Genomic DNA, 23778 nt, shown 5'->3' on the forward strand with positions numbered 1-23778 from the left:
AACCACTTGGGAAAAGTGTTTGGCAGTATCTGTGAGTTGAACATATGCCTACTTTATTACCAAGCAGTTACTCTCCCAGGAAAATATCCTGCAGAAATGTATACCTGTGTGCAGGAAAAGACATGTACTAGAATGTTCACAGCAGCACTCACTATAAGAGCCCACTAGAAACCACTATCATCAACAGGCAGGATAAATAGCAAGTCCTGCATATACAATATGGGGTCATATGCAACACCAAGATCTCCTGACGGGCAACTATACACAACAACATAGATGAATCTTACAAATGTAACCAGAAAGAAGTCAGATGCAACATTGTACATATTGTATGATTCCATCTCTGTAAAGTTAAACAGTCAGCAGAATTAGTCTATGTTGCCAGAAGTCAAGATAATGGATATCTTTGTGGGGAGATGGGAAGTAATTGGAGGAGAGGCACCCCCCACTCTGTTAACGTTCTGTTTCTTGATGTGGGTGCTGGTTACAGGGGTGTGCTCACTTGGTGATAATTGCTCAAGTTGTATACTTAGGATATGTTAAGTTTTATGTATGTTTATTACACTTAAAGAAAAATTTTGAAAAATCTAAATTCGGAAGACTTCCCCCAGGCAGAGCTCATAGACTTCAGGAGGATGGGGCTGCGGGCTGCACTGGTGAGTAGAAGCAGCCCTCCCAGGGTTCAGCGCTTCACTTGACCTCAGACTTCAGCCAGGGTTGCAGGAGACGGTGTCAGGGGGATTGGGGGTGGGGGAGGGACCCGGAGTGGGCAACCGAGACGCTTTTGGAGGAAGAGTCTGAGGATACCTGAAAATTGCGTTCAAAACGTTGTGTATGCGTGTGCACATGCTCTCCTGGGGGAAGGGTCCACAGTGCTCACCTAGTGGACCGCCCCTCAGTCCCGAAGAGTCTGTGTTGGAGACATCGAAGAGTTGCTTGTCTAGATGAAGGTCCAGGGGTCAAGGAACCCGCATTCTAGTAACTAACCTGGGGCCCGGGCGGTCACTCTCATCTTGGGCCTCGGCTTCTCTGTCCAGTGGGCTCCGGGGTTGCTGTGGTTCGTACCTCCGGGGTGCGGACTACTAGCCCGCGAGCAGAGATCCAACCTCTCAGTTCCGGGCGCTGGGCAGAGGTGCAGCCGCAGCGAGCCCCTGCGAGCTGTCTGGGAGAGGGGTGGGGGTGTGGCGAGGGCGATGGGCCGGAAGGGCGAACCCTTCGGAGGAGGCGGATCCGCTCCCTCGCGGGCAGGTAAAGTTGGCCGAGGCCCCGAGAGCCTGGTAGGAGTCGCGCGCCGCCGAGGAGAATGAGGCTCGCGGTCTGCTCCGTGCTGTGCGCGGGGGCCCTGGGTGAGTGCGCACTGGGAGCCGGGTGGGGGCCGGCCGTTTAGGATGGGACCGGGTGCCAGCCGAGGGTCAGCCACGGCGGGACACTGCACTGTCTCGTCTAGGAGGCTTCGAAGCAACCCAGCGCCTGGCTGGCTCCAAAGTGCCTTCCACCGCCGGTGGTTCATCAGTGCACCTGACCAACTTTCGCCCTTGCAGAAACCCTGCAGGCTAGGGCAGGAGTTCGCAAACTCTGACCAGCTGACCAAATCCCGCCAGCTGCCTGATATACAGCCGAACGAGCTAAGAATGGGTTTTACATTTTTACACGTGTGAAAGAAAATAAAAAGAAAAATAGCTTGACACATAAGAATTATGTGAAATTCAAATGTCAGCGTCCATAAATAAAACTTCATTGCAACACGATCATGCTCATTCAGGTATTTGTCCATGGCTGCTTTCACGCTTTAAGGGCAGAGTAGAGAGTTGCCACAAAGACTGTATGGCCCACAAAGCTAGTAATTGCCTAGCTAGCCCAGTACAGAAAAAGTTCATGACCCCTGGCCTGGAGGCTGTTCGTCCAGTTTACAGTGAAGGAAACAGGGTCAGAGGAGAGAAGGGATTTTTTCCGAGGGCTCAAGGACTATTATTAAGAGGGGGAGGGGCACATCAGGTAAGCTTGTCATGTCAGGTATCTAACCAGAAGGATCTTTCCTGCTCTGAACTGTACAATGCCTCCCATCCCGACTACACACTAGGCAGGTGGAGGAATATAGGGGAGAAACAATCACCCTAGAATGGAATCCACCTGCCACTCGGTGCCATGTGACTGGGTGGTCCCTTGCCCTCCTCTCTGAGCTGATTTCCTCCTCAGTTCAGTAGAAATTACTTTTTCACAGCAAACACACAGTTGCTGTGAAAGTGACATGAAGTCATGTACCTAAGGGCAGAGCTGTAGGCACAGGTGAGTTATCACTGGAAAAAAAATCCTGCACGTAAATGTAGGGGACCCCGTCCCGTGTTGGGGGGCTGTCAGGGCTCTTGGCTGGGTAACTGTAAGGAAGGTAATGGTGCAAAGTCACTAACCTCATGCAGGTGGAGACCCCTGCCTGGCAGGACAACTGGGTTCTGTCCAGCCCTGATTCTGTCAGGTCTCAGGCTGTCTTAAATCATTTCTGGGGTAGGGTATCTATCACGGGGGGAGGCATAACCTGGGCTGAGCAGAAGAAGGCAGGAAAGGCAAGGAGTGCTTTCAGGGATGGGGGTGGCCCTCCTTGGCCCAGTGCTGCCACCTAGGGCCACACGGGGAGCTCTGATGGGGCTGGGGAAGGCTGGCAATGTTGCTACAGCTGTGGTCCAACTATGGCTGCAGAAAATCCAGAGTGCAGCCCCCTGGCCTCTCCCGTATTCTTCCTGAACAGGGCTTCTGTTGTTTGTTCTTCCCCCATCCCCTCTCTTGGCAGTGTCAGGCACTGACCAAAAGTTCACTTTCCCAGTCGGCTCTGTGTTTACTAAACAGAGGCAAGAGCTGCCTCTCCCTGGCCCTCCGCCCACTCCATCCCAACATTCCTTCTCTCTTGGCCACTGGACAAGGCTGGAATCGAGGACGTGCTTTCTTCAAAGCTCAGTGTTCTCTTCCTATGAAAACCCTTCTGGTGGCAGATGACAGGAATGTAACCAAACTAGCTTAAACTAAAAGTGTCAGAGGAGTGGGAGTGGTGATCAGTAGGCCTTGCAAGAGCCAAGAACCAGGGGCTCAGTACAGCCTGTACCTCCACCTTGGCTGCCACCTCCTTTCTCTACCTTTTGCTCTTCCGGGGAAGAGATTTCTCCACGCAGTGAGCATGTGGCCACCAGCAGCTTTTCCCTTCTAGAGCAGATTGAAATATTCACAGTGGGCTCTGATTGCCCCTTCTTGAAATTGTCACATAGTTGGATGGAGTGTTGTTGATGGCTGGCCTAGTTTAGGTTACTTGACTCCATTGACACTTAGCTTGCTTGCACACACTCTTTCTTTTTAAAATCATTTTTATTGAAGCATAACTTACTTTTAATAAAATGGTCTCCTACAAGTATACATACAGTTCAATGAATTTCAAGAAATATGCCTACCCCCATAACTACCACCACAATCAAAATATAGAACATTTCCATCACTCCCAAACTGTCCCCTACCCCTTCCCTGTCATTCGCATTTTTTCCCACTTTAGGTAAGTTTTTCCTTTTCTAGGATTTCATGTAAATGGAATCATGCACTACATAGTCTTTTGTAACTGGCTTGTTTCATTCAGCACAATTGTTTAGAGATTTATCCACATTGTTGTATGTATCAAAGTTCATTCCTTTTTATCGCTGAGTAGTATTCCATGGTATGACTTTATCACAGTTTGTTTTCCATTCATTTGTTAGTGGATGTTTAGGTTGTCTCCAGTTTGGGATATTATGACTAAAGCTGCTATGAATGTTAGTGTACAAGTCTTTGGGTGGACATATATTTTCATTTGTTTTGGGTAAATATCTAGGAGTAGCATTGCTGGGTCATAATGGTAACTTGTTAAGAAAATGTCAAACTTTTTTGAGTAGTTGTACCATTTTCCATTCCCACCCACAATATGATAATTTCAGTTGCTCCACATCCCGCTAACACTTGGTGTTGTCAATATTTTCACATTTAGCCATTCTGATAGGTGTGTGTACTACCTCACAATGGTTTTAAATTGCATTTCCCTGATGAGTAATAATGTTGTAGCTTAGCTTTCCATTTTCTTTTTTTTTAATTAATTAATTTTTTTTGAATTTTTGAATTCTATTTTTGTAAACAGCAGGTTCTTATTAGTTATCCATTTTATACATATTAGTGTATATATGTCAATCCCAATCTCCCAATTCATCACACCACCAATAAAATAATTAATTTTATTTATTTATTTTTGGCTGTGCTGGGTCTTTGTTGCGGCACATGGGCTTTCTCTAGTTATGGTGAGCGGGGGCTACTCTTTGTTGCCATGCGCGAGCTTCTCATTTCAGTGGCTTCTCGTGTTTCAGAGCACAGGCTCTAGTCTCGCTGGCTCAGTAGTTGTGGCGCATGGGCTTAGTTTCTCCACGGCATCTGGGATCTTCCTGGACCAGGGCTCAAACCCGTGTCCCCTGCATTGGCAGGCGGATTCACTGTGCCACCAGGGAAGCCCTCCATTTTCTAAATGATACCTTCTGAAGAGCAGATGTTTTACATTTTGATCGGGTTCCCTTACCTAATTTTTATTTTTTGTTATTATGTTTTGTGTCCTCTCTAAAAATATTGATATAATTGGCTACCCCCAAAGTTGCAATAGTTTCCTCTTTGTTTTATTTTAGAAGTTTTATAGCTTCAGCTTTTATGTTTTGGTCTATGATACATTTTTAGTTAATTTTTGTGTATGGTATAAAGTAAGAGTCGGGATTCACTTTTCTCATATGGATATCCAGTTATTCCAGGACTTGTTTTCGAAAAGAATATCCTTTCTTCACTGAATTACCTCGGCAGCTTTGTTGAAAATCTACTGACCCTATATATATGGGTCAATTTCTAGACTCTCTGTTCTGTTACATTAAGCTTTATATCTCTCCTTGTGGCAATATCACACTGTCTTGGTTACCGTAGCTTTATAATAAGTCTTGAAATCAGGTAGTATAAATCCTCCAACTCTATTGTACTACTTCAATGTTGGTTTGGCCATTTAGATCTTTTGCATATCCAAACACAATTTTGAATCAGGTTATCAAATTCTATAAAAAACAATTAGGCTTAGATTATTATTGAGATAGCATTTAATTTATAGATTATTTTGAGGCTTGGCATCTTAACAATATTGAGTTTTCTAATCCATGAACATTCTATATCTATTTATTTAGGTCTTCTTTCATTTATCTTGGAAATTTTTTGTAGTTTTCATGTACAGTTCTTGTTCATAATTTGTTAAATGTATCCCTAATATTTCATATATATATCTATTTTAGATTTTTTTTCTTATTTTCTTTCATTTTTCTTGGCTGTATCAGGTCTTAGTTGTGGAACGCTGGATCTTCGTTGAGGCATATGGGATCTTTCGTTGCGGCACGGGCTCTTTGTTGTGGTGCGCAGGCTTCTCTCTACTTGTGGCATGCAGGTTTTTCTCTCTTTCGTTGTGGTGCGCAGGCTCCAGGGCGCGTGGGCTCTGTAGTTGGCGGCAGGTGGGCTCTCTTGTTGAGGCATGTGAGCTCAGTAGTTGTGGCACAAGGGCTTAGTTGCCCCGCGGCATGTGGGATCTTAGTTCCTCCACCAGGAATGGAACCTGTGTCCCCTGCATTGGAAGGTGGGTTTTTTTTTACCACTGGACCACCAGGGAAGTTCTGATATTTCATATCTTTGAAAGCCATTGTAAGTATTATTATTTATTTATTTATTTATTTATTTTTTGCGGTACGCGGGCCTCTCTCTGTTGTGGCCTCTCCCGCTGCGGAGCACAGGCTCCGGACGCACAGGCGCAGCGGCCATGGCTCACAGGCCCAGCCGCTCCGCTGCACGTGGGATCTTCCCGGACCTGGGCACGAACCTGCGTCCCCTGCATCGGCAGGCAGACTCTCAACCACGGCGCCACCAGGGAAGCCCGTAAGTAGTATTTTTAAAGTTTCATTTTACAGTTTTTTCTTTTTAGCTTTGTAGAGATTCAACTGATTTTAGCGCTTTGACCTCAGATCCTAAGACCTTTCTAAATCATTTATTCCTTAAAATTTTCTGTGTAGAGAAACATGGTATCTGTGAATATAGACAATTTTCTATCTTCTTTTCCAACCTGTATGCCTTTTGTTTCTCTTTTGAGCTTTGTTAAAATGGTTAAGACCTCTAATACAGTGTTAAACAGAAGTGAAGAGAATGTCAATCTTTGCCTTGTTTCTGACCTGAAGGGGAAAGCATTCAGTCTTTCACCATTAGGTATAATATTAACTGTGGGGTTTTTTGTAGATGTTCTTTATCAGGTTGAGGACATTCCTTTCTATTCTTACTTTGCTTGGAATTTTGAATTGGCAAGTGCCTTTTCTGTTCTATAGAGATAATCGTATGAATTTTTCTGTTTTATTCTGTAATATGGTGAGCTATACTGATTAGTTTTTGCACATTAATTCAACTTCACATTCCTGGGCAAGGGATAAACCTGTGTGTGTGTGTGTGTCTGTGTGTGTGTGTGTGTGTGTGTGTGTGTGTGTTCATGTACTTAAGAATTTTTTTTTGGCTGCGTTTGATTTGTTAATATTTTGTAAATGATTTTTGTGTCTATGTTCATGGGGGATATTTGGTTGTAGTTTTCTTTACTTATAATGTCTTTGTTTGGATTTGGTATCAGGTTAATGCTGGCCTTAGAAAATGAGTTAGGAGTATTACTTTCTCCTTTACTTTATAAGATAGTTTTTGCCACATTGGTGTTATTTCTGTTAAGTGTTTGATAGATTTCATGAGTGTAACCACTTGGGTCTGGAACTTCCTTTAACATTCATTATAGTGCAAGTTTGCTGTACCCAAATTCTCCCAACATTTGTTTGTCTGGAAAAGTTTATTTTTGCCTTCAGTTCTGAAAGTTATTTTCATTGGTTTTAGATTTCTAGGTTAGCAAGTTATTTTTCTTTTAGCACTTTAAGGATATTCCATTGTCTATGACTTGTGTGGTTTCTGACAAAAAGTCTGAGATATTTATTGTCTTTGCTCCTCTGTACCTAATTTTGTCTCTTTTCTCTGGTTGCTTTAGAACTGGGAGTTTGTAGTTTTCATAATATTAGGAAAAATTCTGGCCAAATCTTTCTTCACATATTTTTTCTTGCCCCTTCCCCCCTTTTTTATCCTGGACTCCAGTTACACATATGTTAGATCACTTGATACTGTATGACAAGTCACTGAGGCTCTGCTCATTTGTTTTTCTATCTTTCTTTCTCTCTGCTTCATTTTAGATAGTTTGTAGTAATGTCTTCTAGATCATCTTTTTTCTTCTGCATATCTAATCAGCTGTTAATCTCATCCACTGGAATTTTTATTTCAGATATTCTATTTTTCATTTCTAGGAATTCTTTTTGGCTCCTTACATCTTATATTTGTATCCTCATTATGCTCATGTTTTTCTTTTCTTGGGGGTAGGGTTCACTATTTACTTATGGCAAATATTCCACATCCATGATCCTCTCCAGTCAGAAGTTCTTTGAGAGGATGCCATGGGCCTTGGCCAGTCGGAGAATGGCATCATCTGACTCTCCCATCCTGTGAATGGCCCCACAGATAGCCTAGGTTTTGAACTGGGTGTTGAACCTGCCTGTTACTTTGTTAACCTCAGCCAAGTTCACCTGGACTGACGCGTGGTCTTTGGCGCCGATGATGCAGTTGCTGGCAGAGTATTTCTGCGGCAAATACAGGTCCACGAACTCTCTGGCATCATTTTGCATGTTGAGGGCATGTCTGGTGGCACCACAACAAGCATGGGAGCAGAAAGGAAGCGCCGCATCCCCCAGCAGCGCTGATGTTCATGTTTTTCTTTAGCGCTCCGAGCATACTTATAACATTTAAAATAGCTGTTTTAAAGCTTTTTTCTGTTAATTTCCTCATCTCTTTCATTTCTGGTTCTGATTGTATTGACTGATTTTCCTCCTGGTTATGGATTACATTTTCCTGCACCTTCACTTGTGTATTAATTTTATTGGTTGCTGGATACTGTGAATTTTACCTTGCTGAGTACTGTATTTTGGTTTTTGCTTTTTTTTTTTAATTTAAGGAGTGTCAACCTTTTTTTCTGACAGGCACTCATAATGTCTTCAGATCAGCTTAACCTTCTCAAGACTATTTTTCAAGATGTTTAGGCAGTGTCTAGAATACCCTTCTTTCTAGATCTAGTTTAGCTTACTTATGGAATCTTTCATAAATGCACTATTTATTCAATAAGATTTTCTCCACTCTGAATGGTGGGAACCCAAATGATTCCTAACCCCATTTGAGTTCTGAGAAATGTTTGGTTTAGGCTCCCTATTAAATTTTCTTTCCCTAGCAGTTGTCCTTGCCTGGCCTCCACAATGCTCAAATTGATATTTAGCCAGAATCTCCAAGGTGTGACAATTCTGGATCTCAATCTCTCTTCTCTTTCTCCTCTCATTTTGCATTCCCTGCTCTTTGGTACCCTGTGCTGCACATTCTAATTGCCTCCACCTTACCAAACTATGGTCTCTGTCTCCTCAACTTGGGGTGACCATCGGGCTGTTTCTTTTCTCTTCTCTGCCCTGCTATCTGGACATTTGTCCAGGAAGAAAGCTAGTGTGATTACAGGGCTTACTTTATTTGTTTCCCTTCTCTCGGGGATCACAGTCCTGCACTTCCTGTTGTCCAATGTGTTAAAACATTTTTTTCGTATGTTTTTCCCCAGGTTTTTTTTTTTTTTCTCACCTGTTTAAAGTGCTAGGGCAAGTCCCATATCAGTTATTTCTCATAGGTGGAAATAGAAGCCCATCCTGGTTTGATTTTTTGTTTGTTTGTTTTATGTTTTATTTGTTTTGCATTTGTTTAGTTCCCTGCTTTAGTACCATGTTTTTGTCCAGACTTTAGCGTTTCCCCTACTGATGTGAATATCATTCACCCTATTTTATACTCACACTGAATGAACTAGTGATTACCACTGGGGAGAGGGAGGGGATGAGGGGCAATATATAGGTAGGAGAGGGAATAAAAGGTTATTATAGGATTATATGAAATTATCTGTGTGAAACTTTTGGAAATTGTAAAGCACGGTAGAATTTAAAGAATCTTTCATTCAATAATAAATAAATAAATAATTTAAAAACATCAGAAATTCAAAAGCTACAGTTTTAATCATTTGACCATAAGCACAGGTGACTGAAAATAGACTTTCAAAAAGGCTTTCTCAGTAAGTGCAAACCTTCGAAAAAAAAAAAAAACTGCAATTGTATACAGTGGCTCTTTGTGTAACTTAACCTGCTTACAAAGCTATTTTCATTTATAGAGTTGTATTGTCTCTACAGTTATCAGTCATTTCTAAGAGCAGAAACGTTTTAAGAATCTGTATTGGCAAGCAGAGTAAACATGCTTTGAAAGGCTCAAAGTGCAATATGAGCTATTACTCCACACACTTCTATTCTGCGCAAGGGCATCTGTCCTGACAGCTCCATTCTCTCACTGGCTCTTCTACCCTGGCGGCTACTATCGAAGACCTGTTCAAAACAGAGCTGAAGCACTCCATTTGTCACTCCCTGTCTTTGGTATGGGATTCTCTCTAAGGAAATTTGACATCTCCTGTCCCATTTATTTTGATATTTCCTACTTGCAGACAGTTAAAACACAATACAGGCTTTGGAGTCAAACAGACCTGGGTGTTTCAAGTATTAGCTTCATCTCAAGTTATTTGATGTCTCTGACAGTTTTTTTTGTTTGCTTGTTTAAATTCATCTACAAAATGGGAACACCAGTATTTAACCAGCAGGACAATTGTGGGCACTCGAGGAGGGTCATGTGCCTGGCCTGACACACAGGGCCTTCTCAAAAATTCATAGCTGTGACTGCTGTTACTTGCATCTGCCAGATTTCATCTAAGATGACATTTTGCTCAAATACCACAGTTCTGTAAACAGCATTTTGCCTTTGCATTATTGTTAACACTAATTACTACAGCCTAAAGTGCCAGTGAAATGAACAGACACTGATTTTAATGCCCCAGCAGTTACTACCATGTAAGGTTAGAGTATCTAATGCCAAGACAAAGATTAAATCATTAGGCCCAAATCTTCCTTCCCATAATGCTATTTTCTTTTTTGGTGTGAAATTCACTAAAATGAAATTAGTCATTTAAAAGTGTACAATTCAGTGGTATTTAGTATGTTCACAGGGTTATGCAACTACCACCTCTATCTAGTTCCACCATAGTTCCAACACCCCAAGAGAGCATCCTGTACCCATCCTCCTCTTCCCCAGCCCCTGGCCACCACCAATTTGCTTTCTGCCTCTGTAGATTTACTTATTCTAGATATATCATATAAATGGAGTCATATAATGTGTGGCCTCTTGTGTCTGGCTTCTTTCATTTAACGTATTATTTTTGAGCTTTATCAGTGCTGTAGCATGTAGCAGTACTTTACTCTTTTTACGGTAGATTATATTCCATTTTGTGGATGTACTATATTTTGCTTATCAATTCATTCATTGCTGTGCATTTGGCTTGTTTCCACCTTTTTTGACCATTGTGAAAAGTGCTGCTCTGAATATTTGTATATATGTATTTGAGTATCTGTTTTCAATTCTTTTGGGTATATACTTATGAGTGGAATTTCTGGGTCGTATGATAATTCTGTATTTAACTTTTGGGGGATGCTTTGGCTTTTTTCTCCAAGGGAAAAGGCACAACCAGAGAAATGGGACCTGAGAATTTATGTGGGCCAGGCAGCCAGTCCAATGTGTGTCTACCCCTCTCAGCCAACCCTTGACCTTGTCTTTACCTTCTTCTTACAGCAGAGAAAGGTGAGTGCTGTGGGTCACTTACACCCCTGGCCTGTCTCCCGTAGGGCTGTGTCTGGCTGTCCCTGAAAAAACTGTGAGATGGTGCACTATCTCAAGTCATGAGGCCAATAAATGCTACAGCTTCCGTGACAACATGAATAATGTCCTTTCAGTGGAGGGTCCTCATGTCACCTGTGTGGAGAGAACCTCTTACCTTGAGTGCATCAAGGCCATTGTGGTAAGTCACTGCTGCCTAAGAAGAGTGGAAGAAAATCCATACTTTCTCCTTCTTTTTTTGTACTTGTTATAGTTTATTGCTTCAGAACAACTTTCTCTCTAGCAAGGAACTAGACCATGCTTTAGAGGAGAAAGAAATAAGCTAAAGACTTGAAAGTACAGAGACTATGTGTAGATGAAAATATAGGTGCTCAACATTCATTAATAGTGAAAACAACAATAATAATAATTAAACAACTGATAGAGAAGGATTCAGTGAAAATGGCCACGGTAAAGCAAAGCCAGAATTGCACTGAAAGAGAAATCTATAAAGACTCAGAAATAAACAAGAAGCTGTAGTATCACTATTATTACTTAATATTGTTTTTGGAATTTCCTAGTAATGCAATGATATAAAATACATATGAGATAGAAACAAACAAAATATCAATATTTTCAGATGCTTGCATGCCTAGAAAGTACAATGGAATCAAGAGAAATGTTACCATAATTATTAATGAAAAAATTAGTTTGGTAAAAGATAAATATATCACAATTAATGTCATTTTCATATATCAACAGTCACTAGTTGGGGAAAAATAACCTCAAATTGTGATCTCATTTACATTTAAAATGATATACAGAAAAATGTTGCAGGGAAAAAATCATATGAGAGATCCGCAAGATTATTATAAATGTAATACAAAAGTCTGAGACAAATGAACAGTACTTATTAATAAATTAAAACATATGCCATATTCCCAGACAGGAAGACTAAACTTCATATATGTGCACATTTTCCCAAAGTTAATTCATAAATTTAATATAATTGTTATCAAAATTATATTATAAAATTTAAAAAGTCAGTAAAATAAGTTTACAATTCTTATTTGTAAGAAATATAGGTGAGAATATAAAATAGTATTATGAAAAATAAAATGAGCTGGGGAGTAGCTGAGGCCTGCCTGAAACTATAACATATTTAATAACAGCATTACAAAGAACAGGGTCCTCGGACAGATGTAGAAGATCTGGAAGAGAACAAAATTCAGACATATTCCAAGCTTTCTATACACACATCCATCTGTCTAATTATCTACATGATATGATGTAGATGCAAACTATGATGAATGTCCAACACTAAGGCAGTCTGGTCCTAGGCTTAATGGTTACATACACATAGATTTAGATATTGTATGATAAGGCATACTTTCCAAACAAATGTCTGAGAAAGGATTCTTTAGTTGGACAACTGGATAGCCATTTAGAAATAAAATCAAGTGAGATTTTTAATCCATTTACCAAAATAAACTCCCAGCTTGACTCAATTTGACTAATGTAGATAGATATAAAAAGATAAATCACAGAAGTAGACAAATTTGGAAATGTAAAAATTTTAAGTCTCTGACAAAGGAAAAAAATTAAAGCCCTAAGCATACAGAAAAATATATTCACATCAGCTATAACGAAACAGTGTAGTGTAAAAGCTATGTAAAGATGTCATTTAAATTTATAAGAAATGCTTAAGAATAACAAGCTATAAACAAACTACTCACAGAAATGACAACTAATAGACGATACAAGTAAGGAAAGGAAAATGTTCATCCTTTATAATAATCAAAGGATGCAAATAAAACCACCTTAAGGTAGCAGTTTATATCTCGTAATGTGATAACATTTCTTAAATGATAGTATTTCTTGCCAGTAGTTTTGCGTGAAATTGGTATGTATTGCTATGGGCATTAGAAATTATAAATTTCTACATCATTTCTGGAGAAAAATTTGGAAATATTCATTAAGGGTCATAAAGATGTACACAAACTTTATTTATTTTCTCTAATTCATTCATATTTATATATGACCTTATGCAATTGTGGGACCTGGTTAAGAGATATCTGTAAGACTATTGTCTTTGCATCTGATACTGGAACTTGAGGAGGAGGTGGGCAGGAGGGGGAAGATGTGTGAAAAGGAGGAAAGACTGAGAACCATCTAGAACCTCAGTCATGAGCTGGAGCCCATGGGGATGGACTGAAACCTGTTCTTGTTGCTTCTGACCTTGATGGTGTTCACAAGGCCTTCTTGTCTTTTACCTTTATACTAAATCCCTCCTTTTCTTAAATTGGTTTCTGATACATGCAACCAACAGAATACTAACTTGATATATGTATATACATATGTATACATATACTTATATATGAATACACATTGTAAAATATATGTAAGAAAAAATGAGATGGAGTAAAGGGAGGCAAGTATACAGAAATGTAGTATTAAATTTATAAAAAGCCAAATTACTTTAAATGTCAATTAAGAAATGAATAAAAAGCACTATTTACAATAGCCAAGATACAAAAGCAACCTCAGTGTCCATCAGTAGATGAATGGATAAAGAAGATGTGGTGTATATATACAATGGAATATTACCCATAAAAAAGAATGAAATCTTGCCATTTGTGACAACATGGGTGGACCCAGAAGGTATTATACTAAGTGAAATAAGTCAGACAGAGAAAGGACAAATGCTGTATGATTTTACTTATATGTGGACTCTAAAAGACAAAACAAATGAACAAATATAACAAAACAGAAACAGAGTCATAGATACAGAGAACGGGTGGTTGCCGGAGGGGAGATGGGTAGGAGGAGGAAAGATATAGGTGGGGGAGATTGAGAGGTACAGACTTCCAGTTGAAAAAAAAAGATTTCCATGAGGAAATGAGGGGTAGGGAATAATCCAACCTCATTTTTGAGAAGAGGCTGTGAAGTTACTGCTTCTCTCAGGGAGGAAGGAATTCTTGGCTGAGAGATCCTTGAAGAGGGAATCCAGACTCAAGAGTGCAAACCATGACTTCTTATGGATGGAAATATTCTACAACTCATTTACTCAATTCAACATTTATTGGACACCTACTGGCAGTCGGTGCTGGGATTTGGCAGGATAAAACAACACAGTAACATCCCCACCCTGGAGGAGGCTGCATTTCAAAGGGGAGGACAAACAATAAATAAACGTTTGTCAGATGGTTGATAAGGGCTCAGGAGAGAAACAGAGGGCTTCCAGCATTTATGAGGTGGTAGTTTTAAGAGCACAGTCGGAGGAAAGCTCACTGCGAAGGCTTTTGAGCCAACACTAGGGAGGCGGAGGAGGTCTGAGCCATACCAAGTATCCATGGCGATACTTGTCAAGTGTCCCTGGCAGAGGGTTAGGTGAGTCTTCCTCAGAGGTGAGGGGCTTCATTCATGTCTGGCCTTTTCTCTTTCAGGCAAACAAAGCAGATGCTGTGACCATTGATGGAGGTTTGGTGTTTGAGGCAGGCCTGGCCCCCTACAACCTGAAGCCCGTCGTGGCAGAATTCTACGGGTCAAAAGATGGTGCGTCTTCCACGGGGACCCAGGTCTCTGTTCTGACACAGCAGCCACAGCAGAAGGCAGGGACTCTGTTGGCATTACACTTGCAGGGAACAAAGCTGCTGGAGTTCTCTAGACTGTGAGAGGCTGTTACCTCCACTAACTCATGGGGGCTGGGATCTTGGCTCTTTCTGGGAAGCTGTGAACTCTGAGCATCCTGATGGGAATGCTGCTTGTGCTGCTGAGTGAGAGCGGGCATGTTGTCCAGAGTCCACTGCCCGCCCGGTGGGGTCGCCCATCTCTGGAGACACACAGACCTGGACAGCCTCTCCGTGTGCCAAGTCCTCTGCAGTTGCTAGAGAACACAGTTTGAAGAATGGGGTTTGGGGAGGCGAAGAATGGGGTGCCTGCCATACTTGTCCATGAGTGTCACCAGTGTGTGTGTGAGCACGGTCTGTCTCAATTTGAGTCCAGCTTGCAGGGCCCTGGCGAAACCCTGGAGACGCCCTCCATACCTTCCCCCCACACCTTCATCTTCGTGCCCAGGCTGCAGACAGAGAAGGGAGAAGAGCCCGTGGGGAGAAACAGTAAATCTCAATGACTGGGAGCTGCAGGCCCTGTAATAGCTGGTGCAGAAAAAGAACTCAAGTGTATTGCCTTGAAGAGGGGCAGTTTCCTTTCTTCTGTCAATCAAGGGCCTTTCCCTTTCCTTTTCTGCCTGCTTACCAGGAGATGTTGCAGGTCCTAGGATCCCCCCAAGTTCCTTTGCACACACTCTGTAAGATGAGTGGCAATGATGTGGCATCTTCCTTTGGCCCTTCTTTCTCTGCTCCTTTTCAGATCCACAGACTCACCATTATGTTGTAGCCGTGGTGAAGAAGGGCAGCGATTTCCAGCTGAACCAGCTCCAAGGCAAGAAGTCCTGCCACACAGGCCTGGGATGGTCTCCTGGGTGGAACATCCCCATCGGGATACTTCTTCCCTCTGACTTGGTTGAAAAAGGTAAGCTGGCTGGGACAGGGTGCCCTGAGGCAGGGCTCCTACTCCCAGCACCCACGTGGATTCTATTGGGGCCTTACGAACACTAACAGGCGTACAGGTTTCATAAACTCCAAGATGGGGACAACCTGCTTTAAACGTGTGCTGTCTGGGTTTGCTGCACCAGCGAGCCTTGGGAACTGGCAGCTGAGTCTTTCCTTCTCTCAGCAAAGGAACCCCGGTCTCTGAGCTCCTGGCAGCCCCACATTCACGGTAATCCCAGCAGTTTGGCTTGATAAGGGCCATCGTGGAGGCTGATGAGAAAGGGGAACTGCCTTCCAGCTGCCCAGGAAGGCTCACTGGGGATGATCGCCATACCGCCAGCAGTCAGGCCTCAGTGCTGTGGGTGAGGGCTTGGGATGAAGGCGAGAGGGGATGAGTGGACCAGAGCTATGATTTTTTGTGTACTCCAGTCTCTTGTTCAGTTCCGATGAGTCATGGTGAGCCTAGGGTGCCTTTTCAGCCCCTGAAAGATGACAGCCAAATTTTCTGTGCTCTGCAAAATTGTGTCTTTTTGAGCCCTGCCGACTCTGCAGCATTTATGTTTCACCTGTGTTTGGGGCTGCAGAGGTCAGATGGGGTGCTGCAGCCTGGGCCACAGCTCTGGCTATGTTTGCCCTTTCTTGGGGTTCCTGCTTGCCCCAGTGTCAGACGCTGTGGGACGTCTGTCTGGGCGGTTATGATGTGGCTGTTGGCACACCCCCAAGCCCATGAGGCAAGTTAATCCAACCCCCTCCCATGAGTTCCTGGAAGAGGGATCCCCGGGAGCCACCACAGACCCTGGATCAGAAGAGGAGAGGGGTGGGTGGGACCACGTCCTGAGATAAGGAAGGGCTGTCGGGGGTTCCTGCGTGTTTAGAGTCCTGCGGCCTCCCCCACCACCCCCGAGCCTCCGTGTTGGTGAGCTAACCAGGTGAGTGGTGCTGGGGCTGCAGCTTGGGTCAGTGCAGCTCAGCAGTTTTCGCACCCTGCAGGGGACAGGCTGGGAAGCTTCTTTTGGGCTGGAGCCCCGGGACCACGCGTGAGCCAGCCACGCCCTCAGACCCGGGCACTGTCGGCCACCTCTGCACACCCACTTCCTCATGACAGTCCCAGGCAGTGCATGCAGACCTCTGGGCTCTCACATACGGACACACACACACACACACACACACACACACGCATGCGTGACCAAGGGGCCCCGGCAGCTCATGCCCTGAGGTCCGTGTGTCTCCGTGTTGAGCAGCAGCGGCTAAGTTCTTCGCGGACAGCTGCGTCCCCTGTGCGGATCAGACGGCTTTCCCCAAACTGTGCCAACTGTGTGCGGGGAAGGGGACCGACAAGTGCGCCTGCAACTCCCACGAACCGTACTTCGGCTACTCAGGGGCCTTCAAGTGAGTGGGGCCCCCTTGCTCCTCTTCCTCACTCTGATGATGGGGAAACTAAGGCACAGGGAGTGGACGGGGCCTGCCCCAGACCACCTAGAGTGTCGGTGTGAAACACAGGGTCTCGAGTGCCTCCCATGGCCCACCCTCGTTCCTGCCCGTCCTGAGGGGCAGTCTTCTGTGGGGGAGCCCCGCTCGTCTCCCCAGATGGAGGGGTCTGGACCAGGGAGGTTTCTGGGATCCATGGACACAGGCTTGGACTCCCAGCTGGGCCAAGGGCTGGGAACCCTCCCCTACACCAGTTGCTTCTCTCTACCTGAGTATCTCTGTGTCAGGGACGCATGCTGCTTCTCCCCACCTCCCTCTCAGCCCCCTGCCTGCAGGCACCTCTCCATACTCCACGCCCTGCAAGAGACATAGCTGCTGCTCAAAACCAGAGCAAAACTGGCCGGGAGTCCAAGCCTGTCTAGAGTTTTTAACCTCTATGTAAAAGGCTTTAAACCTTTTTTTTTTTTTTTTTAATCTGTTGCTTTTGGCTGCCTTCGAAGAGGAAGGTGGTGGGTTCCTCTTTTGCAGCCTCCCTCCCCAGAGTTGCCTGGGATGTAGCTTAGGGGGCTCCTGCTTGCTTCAGACCTGGCTTGGCTGTGGGGGTTCAAAGGGTCTTCAGACAGGGCCATCACCTCTGTGAGGACAGACTGAAGCCTGGGAAACTGTGGGTGAAGCCCTGTTAGCCAGTGGCCCGGGGCAGAGCCTAGGGAGGGGGGTACTGGGGGAGGGGCGAGACTGTGCTGTGGACAGCGCCTGACCACAGCTGTCCTGGTCCTCAGGTGTCTTCAGGACAGTGTGGGGGACGTGAGCTTCGTGAGGCACATGACGGTGTTTGGTAAGTGCCGGATGGAGGAAGAATCCTGCGGGCCACCCTCTGGCCAGAGGAACTCATTCCTTCCTGAGCCGCCTTACATCTAGAGATGGGTGGTGCTAAGATCTTAATGAAATAGGAGAGTTTCTGTATAAAAAACACTTCCACTATTTGTACTTTGTTTAGTGCTCAGTTTGTTCAGTCTATAAATCTACCAAACAAATCTGAGCATTTAAGCATTACTTACCAACTAATAAAACAAGTTTTAATAATCAGATTCTCTTAGTCACTGGAATACCAGTTTCCGATCTAATCACTTTCTCCTGAATACTTCATTATGAAGGGCTCCTAAATGCTTTAATCACCTTAAACAAACACAGATTATTATAATGATTTCAGAACTTATTAGCACATCTATAATTAAATCTGTTGCAAAAGCATTACTACCATGGACAAAGATGTATTTCTATGTTAAAAAAAAAAAAAACAACCTTCCAGAGTTTTGGGCAGTTTATCAGAAACAAACAAAATAATATTTCAGACAAGTTCAGTTTACAGATTCTGGGTTTTATAACCAATTAAATTTCTGTTAGATACAAAACACACTTGTATCACTTAGGATGTTTAAACAAGAGATGTGTATTTTATGCTAGGTTCATTTTTTAAAATGTGTCTGCCACCTCAAGGAGAATTTTGAGCCCTCACTTTTTCCAGGGGCCTTGGTTCCTCGCAGCCTGGTGTCTTTCCCTGACGTGGAGCAGAAGCGTAGTGGCTTTGTTCCCTTGCTCAGCTGTTCACAATTCACTGTCCCCTCATTATCACACACTGACCTGGTTTGCTAGCATTTTGGCAATTCATGTGTATCTTATCATCAATAATTTTAATTAGTGGTGTCATCTATGGGTTTTGTCTCCCAGAATCAAGTTGTTCCCGATAGCCGTCATTGTTATTTCCTCTGGCTGCTCAAGTTGGCACAGTTAGGCCAATGGGTAGCATCTTCTAATGCTCACCCTGGAGAACTGAAAACATCCTCACTTTCTGAAAACAACCAATTGTCCGAGACCATCCCAATTTTCCTTTGCTGAAAGTCACATGTCCACTATTATATAAGATCCCTCATTGTCTTTTAAGCAGAAGTTTCTGAGTTTCATTGTCCTAGCTTGGCGCTGTGTCAGCCACAGACTAACTCAGACTTTGATGAGTTCCCTTAACCCTCTTAGCCTCAGTCTCCTCATCTCTAGAATAGGATAATCTGGATAATCTACCAGCCTCCCCCAGTTGTTATGAGGATTAAACGAGACAGAGCATGGAGAGCCTTCAGGTCAGTCTTTGGTGTGCTGTGAGCTCTCAGAAAACATTTGCTGTCATCATCCTTGTTAGCAGAGGCTTGGGCTGAGCATGCCTCCCAGCCCTGGGTCTCTCTGCAGTGAGAATGTGTCATTTCATCTCCTGAGGGCTCAGCATCCTCACCTGTATAAAATGTATTTGGAAAAGATTCTCTTTTAGTCCTCCTCAGGCTGTTAAAAAATGATTAAAGAAGACAGTTTAGGTGATACAAACTTCAACACTTCTTGAAGTGGGCAGTCTCCATTCAGAGAACTGCAGAATAGGGCAGAAGGCAGGAAGCTTTGATAGGGTAAAGAACAACTAAGAGAAAAATAGATAATATCTGTTTGGCTGGGGCCACATTGCCAAGGGTGAGAAGGAAGAAGGAAGGAAGTATAGACCCAGAGTTGGCTTGGCACTGGGGGCCTGGCTGACTGGATAGACTGTGTTTCTGGTCAGGCAGAACATTTACAGGCACAGGAAGTTATCTAAGTTTCAGTGGTGACCTGGCATCCCAGGCAGGAGCGGCTCCATCTTGGGCTTAGAAAGTTATTTCAACAAATCCCCAAACAATCTGGGATACAGGGAGGGGCAGGGACCACACCTCTTTCTCTGCCTGCCGTCGGCTCATGTGGGCTTCCCTCCACAGAGAACCTGGCTGACAAGGCTGACAGGGACGAGTATGAGCTGCTCTGCAGGGACAACACCCGGGGGCCTGTGGACGAGTACAAGAGGTGCCACCTGGCCCGGGTCCCTTCCCACGCTGTCGTGGCACGAAGCATGGGCGGCAAGGAGGACTTGATCTGGGAGCTTCTCAACCTGGCCCAGGTAGCCCCACCCACCATCCTCCCCTCCTGTGTAGGGGTCTCTGCTTAGATTTGGGGCGCTCTCGTTGACTCCCTTCTAGCCACTGTGGAAGTCGTGGGTGTCCAGCACAGCGGGAACCATGCCACATGTCCTCCGCTTCACTGATAAGCCCTCGGTCTGGATACGTGATGGGCAGCAGTGGCCATAAAACTCCCTCCCTTGGCATCATCAACGCCATGGGCCAAAGACTGCACAGAAGCCCCTTGTTGCCCCAATTTATTCTTCTCAGTTGTAAAGAGGTCCTCAGGCTACAATGCAGGTGCCGTTCCTCCATGAGGTGCTCCCCTCTTATCCCATTGGTGGGGACCCCTCAGCGGCAGGTTCCCGGCTGTGAGCATTCTGTGTCCTGCGCTGGTGGCCCTCTCTCCCAGCCCGCCCTCATCCGGTCACCTGTCCCATCTCTGTCAGCACCCTCTGCTCAGCACTGGGTGGTCAGAGATGAACTAGACACAGACCTGCCCTTGGGTCACTCACAGATGACTGTGGAAGATACGGTGAGCACATTATACACACAGCTAATCACCAGAGGACGCAACCTTGGGGACATGGATTATGCACTTTGAAGGGACTGACTTGCAGGGCGTACCTGGAAAGGTTCCTGGGCCCCGGGGTAAGCTGTGGGCACCCCAAGGAAATGTGGGGTTTGCCAGAGAAGGCAACATGCAGAGCCACTGCAAAAGCAAAAAGCAGACAGACGTCACAAAGAGTGTGTGGGTAGGTGTTACCGTCAGCTACCATCAGGAATGGCTTTGGGCCAGTCAGTGGGAATTATACGCAAAGGGCCCTTCGCTTTTTGGGGGGGGGCCAGAAAGAGGAAGGGACTGCTTGAAGGCCTTCAGTGGCAGGCTTGGGGTGGCAGACGCGCCCAGGACTTCTGATCTCCAGGCTTGATGGTCCTGGATCAGCACCCACTCCAGGATGAAGCCCACCGGAGCCACTTGGGGCAATCAGATGGCCAGCAACAAGGCCACCATCACTGGCTGCCCCATGGGAATGCAGCATAGGAGAGGGGCAGCTGCCTGGCCCACGGTGACCATTACCCTTTATGCAGACCTGGGGGCAGCCCCTGGCAGTCTCTCTGAGGCCCACAAAGCAGACAAGCTGGGATTTGCTGGAGAAGATTTGAGAACCCCATGAGCCACAGGGACTTTGGAGGGCCTTGGCATGGTCTTTACTCTCAGGCACTCATATTTCTCTCGCTCTCTGCTCTCCTTGTCTGGTTTGGGGTTTGTTTTTCCTTTACTTCCTTATGCTAGCCTCCTTTCTTCACTGTTTCTTTTATCCTTTGAACAGGAAAATTTTGGAAAAGACAAGTCAGCAGAATTCCAGCTCTTCGGCTCTCCTCATGGAAAGGACCTGCTGTTTACGGACGCCGCCCTTGGGTTTTTAAGAGTCCCACCTAAGATGGACGCCAAGCTATACCTGGGATATGAGCATTTTTCTGCCATCCAGCATCTAATGAGTGGTGTGTAAGGTCCTGCGGGGGGACCTGGAGAGCTTGGACATGGGGCAGGGTGTGGCCATAGAGGTTTTCCTGGTGCCCACAAGCCTCACCTCACCCAACCTTCACTGGGCTGCAGGGCCCAAGGGAACTACCACCTGCATTGGGTTCATGCAAGGATTTTCTGCTGATCTGGGGAAAAGGCCTGAATTAGGGGGTCACAAAAGGCTTTGAAAGACCTTCAGATTACAGGCAACTTGAAGTAATGATGGTCCTGGCTCCCTTGTGTGAACCAGGGTTGCCCCACCCTGCAGTAGGTCTGTTTGACAGGGAAAATAGCCCATCCTAAACTGCAGTGGGAACACAGCCTCTGCCACCACCGGGAACACAGCTAGAATTTCAGAGGGTTTTAATCCAGTGCCTGCTTTCCCTTGGATCCCCATGGTTTATTTCTTCCTTCCTTCTTTCCTTTTGTTTTTCCCCCTTCATTTAGTTAACCAGTAGTTATGCAGCATGTACCAAAGCCACTGAGATTGATGTGGGCATCAGAGCAAGCAGGCCCACCCAGAACAAATGACACTGGCTTCCAACTAGGGGATGCTCCCTCAGTGGGAGAACCCCATCCTGGAAGAGAAAACCCCAGAAGGCCCTGAGCCAGGCTGGTGCTCAGAGAGGCCTCCCCTGGGGTGGTGACGTCTGAGTAGGGGAGGTCAGGAGGGTGCTGGCTCTGCCTTCACTGCTCTTTCTGGGAACCGAGTTCACCATTTCTCCTGGGAGGTGATAGGCAGCAATGAGCGGTGACATGGGCATGAGACACTGCTGCCAACTCTGCTGTTGGGCAGCTGCTCGTAAGACAGTGGCGCTAACCGCCCCCCTCCCCTCCCCCATCTGGGGGCTTCCTTTGGATCCCTGGCTCTTCTCCACCAGACCTAGGGACAGAAGACCCCCAGAGGGTGATGTGGTGCGCAGTGGGCCAGCACGAGAAGGCCAAGTGTGACGAGTGGAGTGCCCTGAGCGGTGGCATCTTGAAGTGCACCGCGGAGGAGACCACGGAGGGCTGCATCACCGCCGTCGCAGTAAGGAGGGCCCCGTTCCTGCAGTTGGGCTCTGACACTCAGACACGCAGCGCTTCTGCAGTCTGGCGGTGAAGCCCCCTTCCCAGATGTCTTCCCATCAGCTGTGAGGCTGAGACGCACCTGTTACGTGCTGCCTTCCCCCACCCCCAGCTCTCGAAAGCCACACCCTGCTGCTCCCACAGGCCCCTCCCGCTCGGGGGCCGGCGGAAACACAGAGCAGCCCAGGACCCAGACTGCTTAGGAGCTCTGCTCTGGAGCCCAGGGAGCTCTGAGGGGTCCTGCCTAGGAAGCTGGGTGACACCCCAGGGTGTGGTCAGGACCCCTGTGGATTGGGAAAGCAAATCAACCTTTTCAGTTCTCTGGACAGGTTCAGGTTTTTTTCTGGGGATAAAATTATTACATGCTGGAAGAGAATTGAAAAATAAATGATATCATTTACAACTTCATAACTTAGAAATCAGCACCACATAATTTCTGAGTTATGATGTTGTGTTGGTATCAACTGTCCATTTTCTCTATGAGCAGACAATATTTTTGAGATTAGAAAAAAATTTATAAATAAAAGATTGAAAAAATGACAAGCGTAGGAGACTACAATTTTTCTTAAGAAAGAAGATCTAATTTTGGTAAACGTCCCTGGGACCAATGTCTAAGATTAAAGTCTTGCTATTTATACAGTCTCCTAAATTTGTCAATTATAAGAATTAAATGAATTTGAGCACTTGTAACATTGCCTGGCATATAATAAGCAGTCTATAAATGTTAACAGTTGTTATTATGATTTCAATTCTTGAGCACAATTGGTGCACTTTTTAGGTAATGAAGTATTCATTTAAAATGTTCTTAATGGCTGCATAATAGTCCACCAAATATTTATTCAACCAATTTCTAAATGTCTATATCTGAATGATTTCCAAATCCTTTGCTGTTATAAACAATATAGGATTGAATATTTTTGTTCTATACCCATCAATATTTCTAAGTATATCTTTAATATTAATGACAGTGAATATGTCTGGAGTTACTTACTATGTGCCATGCATATGTATGAGCTCTTAACTTGTATTAACTCATTTATTCCTCATGATGAGCCTATGAGGTAGATTTTTCACCCATTTTGTGGATGAAATAAACGTACCTAGAATAGTATTTAGGGATGTGTCCTTTGGATTAGTCAGATCCTGGAGGCTGACACATTCCATAGTGGTTATGAGCAGAAGCTAAGGAATTAAACTACCTAAGTCTTAGTGACCATCTATTGGATAAATTACTTAGCTTCTCTCTGCTTCAGTTAACTAAGGTATAAAAGGGGGAGAATTATAGTACCTACCTTACTGGGTTCTGTGAGGGAGTACATGAGGAAATCATTGTAAAGTGTTTAGAAAAGGGCCTGGCACATAGTAGGGGCTTGATAAGCTTTTGCTT

General features: G+C 44.8%; 1 protein-coding gene and 1 pseudogene across 1 annotated transcript in view; one reads left to right on the plus strand and one right to left on the minus strand.

Moving 5' to 3' along the window:
• Positions 1-1272: 1272 nt before the first annotated feature.
• The window catches only part of LOC113612042 (inhibitor of carbonic anhydrase), a 41897-nt gene continuing 19391 nt past the window's right edge, over positions 1273-23778 (plus strand). Inside the window, exons 1-9 of the mRNA XM_027091606.1 lie at positions 1273-1346; positions 10881-11053; positions 14298-14406; positions 15223-15384; positions 16646-16793; positions 17612-17667; positions 19619-19797; positions 21130-21301; positions 22205-22353. Of these exons, the coding sequence (XP_026947407.1) occupies positions 1304-1346; positions 10881-11053; positions 14298-14406; positions 15223-15384; positions 16646-16793; positions 17612-17667; positions 19619-19797; positions 21130-21301; positions 22205-22353 (1191 nt within the window). The 5' untranslated portion in view covers positions 1273-1303. The remainder of the gene's footprint in view (positions 1347-10880; positions 11054-14297; positions 14407-15222; positions 15385-16645; positions 16794-17611; positions 17668-19618; positions 19798-21129; positions 21302-22204; positions 22354-23778) is intronic.
• On the minus strand, positions 7498-7766 carry LOC113612041 (40S ribosomal protein S21 pseudogene; annotated as a pseudogene).

Source organism: Aethalodelphis obliquidens, unplaced genomic scaffold, assembly GCF_003676395.1.
Source record: "Aethalodelphis obliquidens isolate GAN/ISIS:26980383/991018 unplaced genomic scaffold, ASM367639v1 scaffold72, whole genome shotgun sequence".
NCBI lineage: Eukaryota > Metazoa > Chordata > Mammalia > Artiodactyla > Delphinidae > Aethalodelphis > Aethalodelphis obliquidens.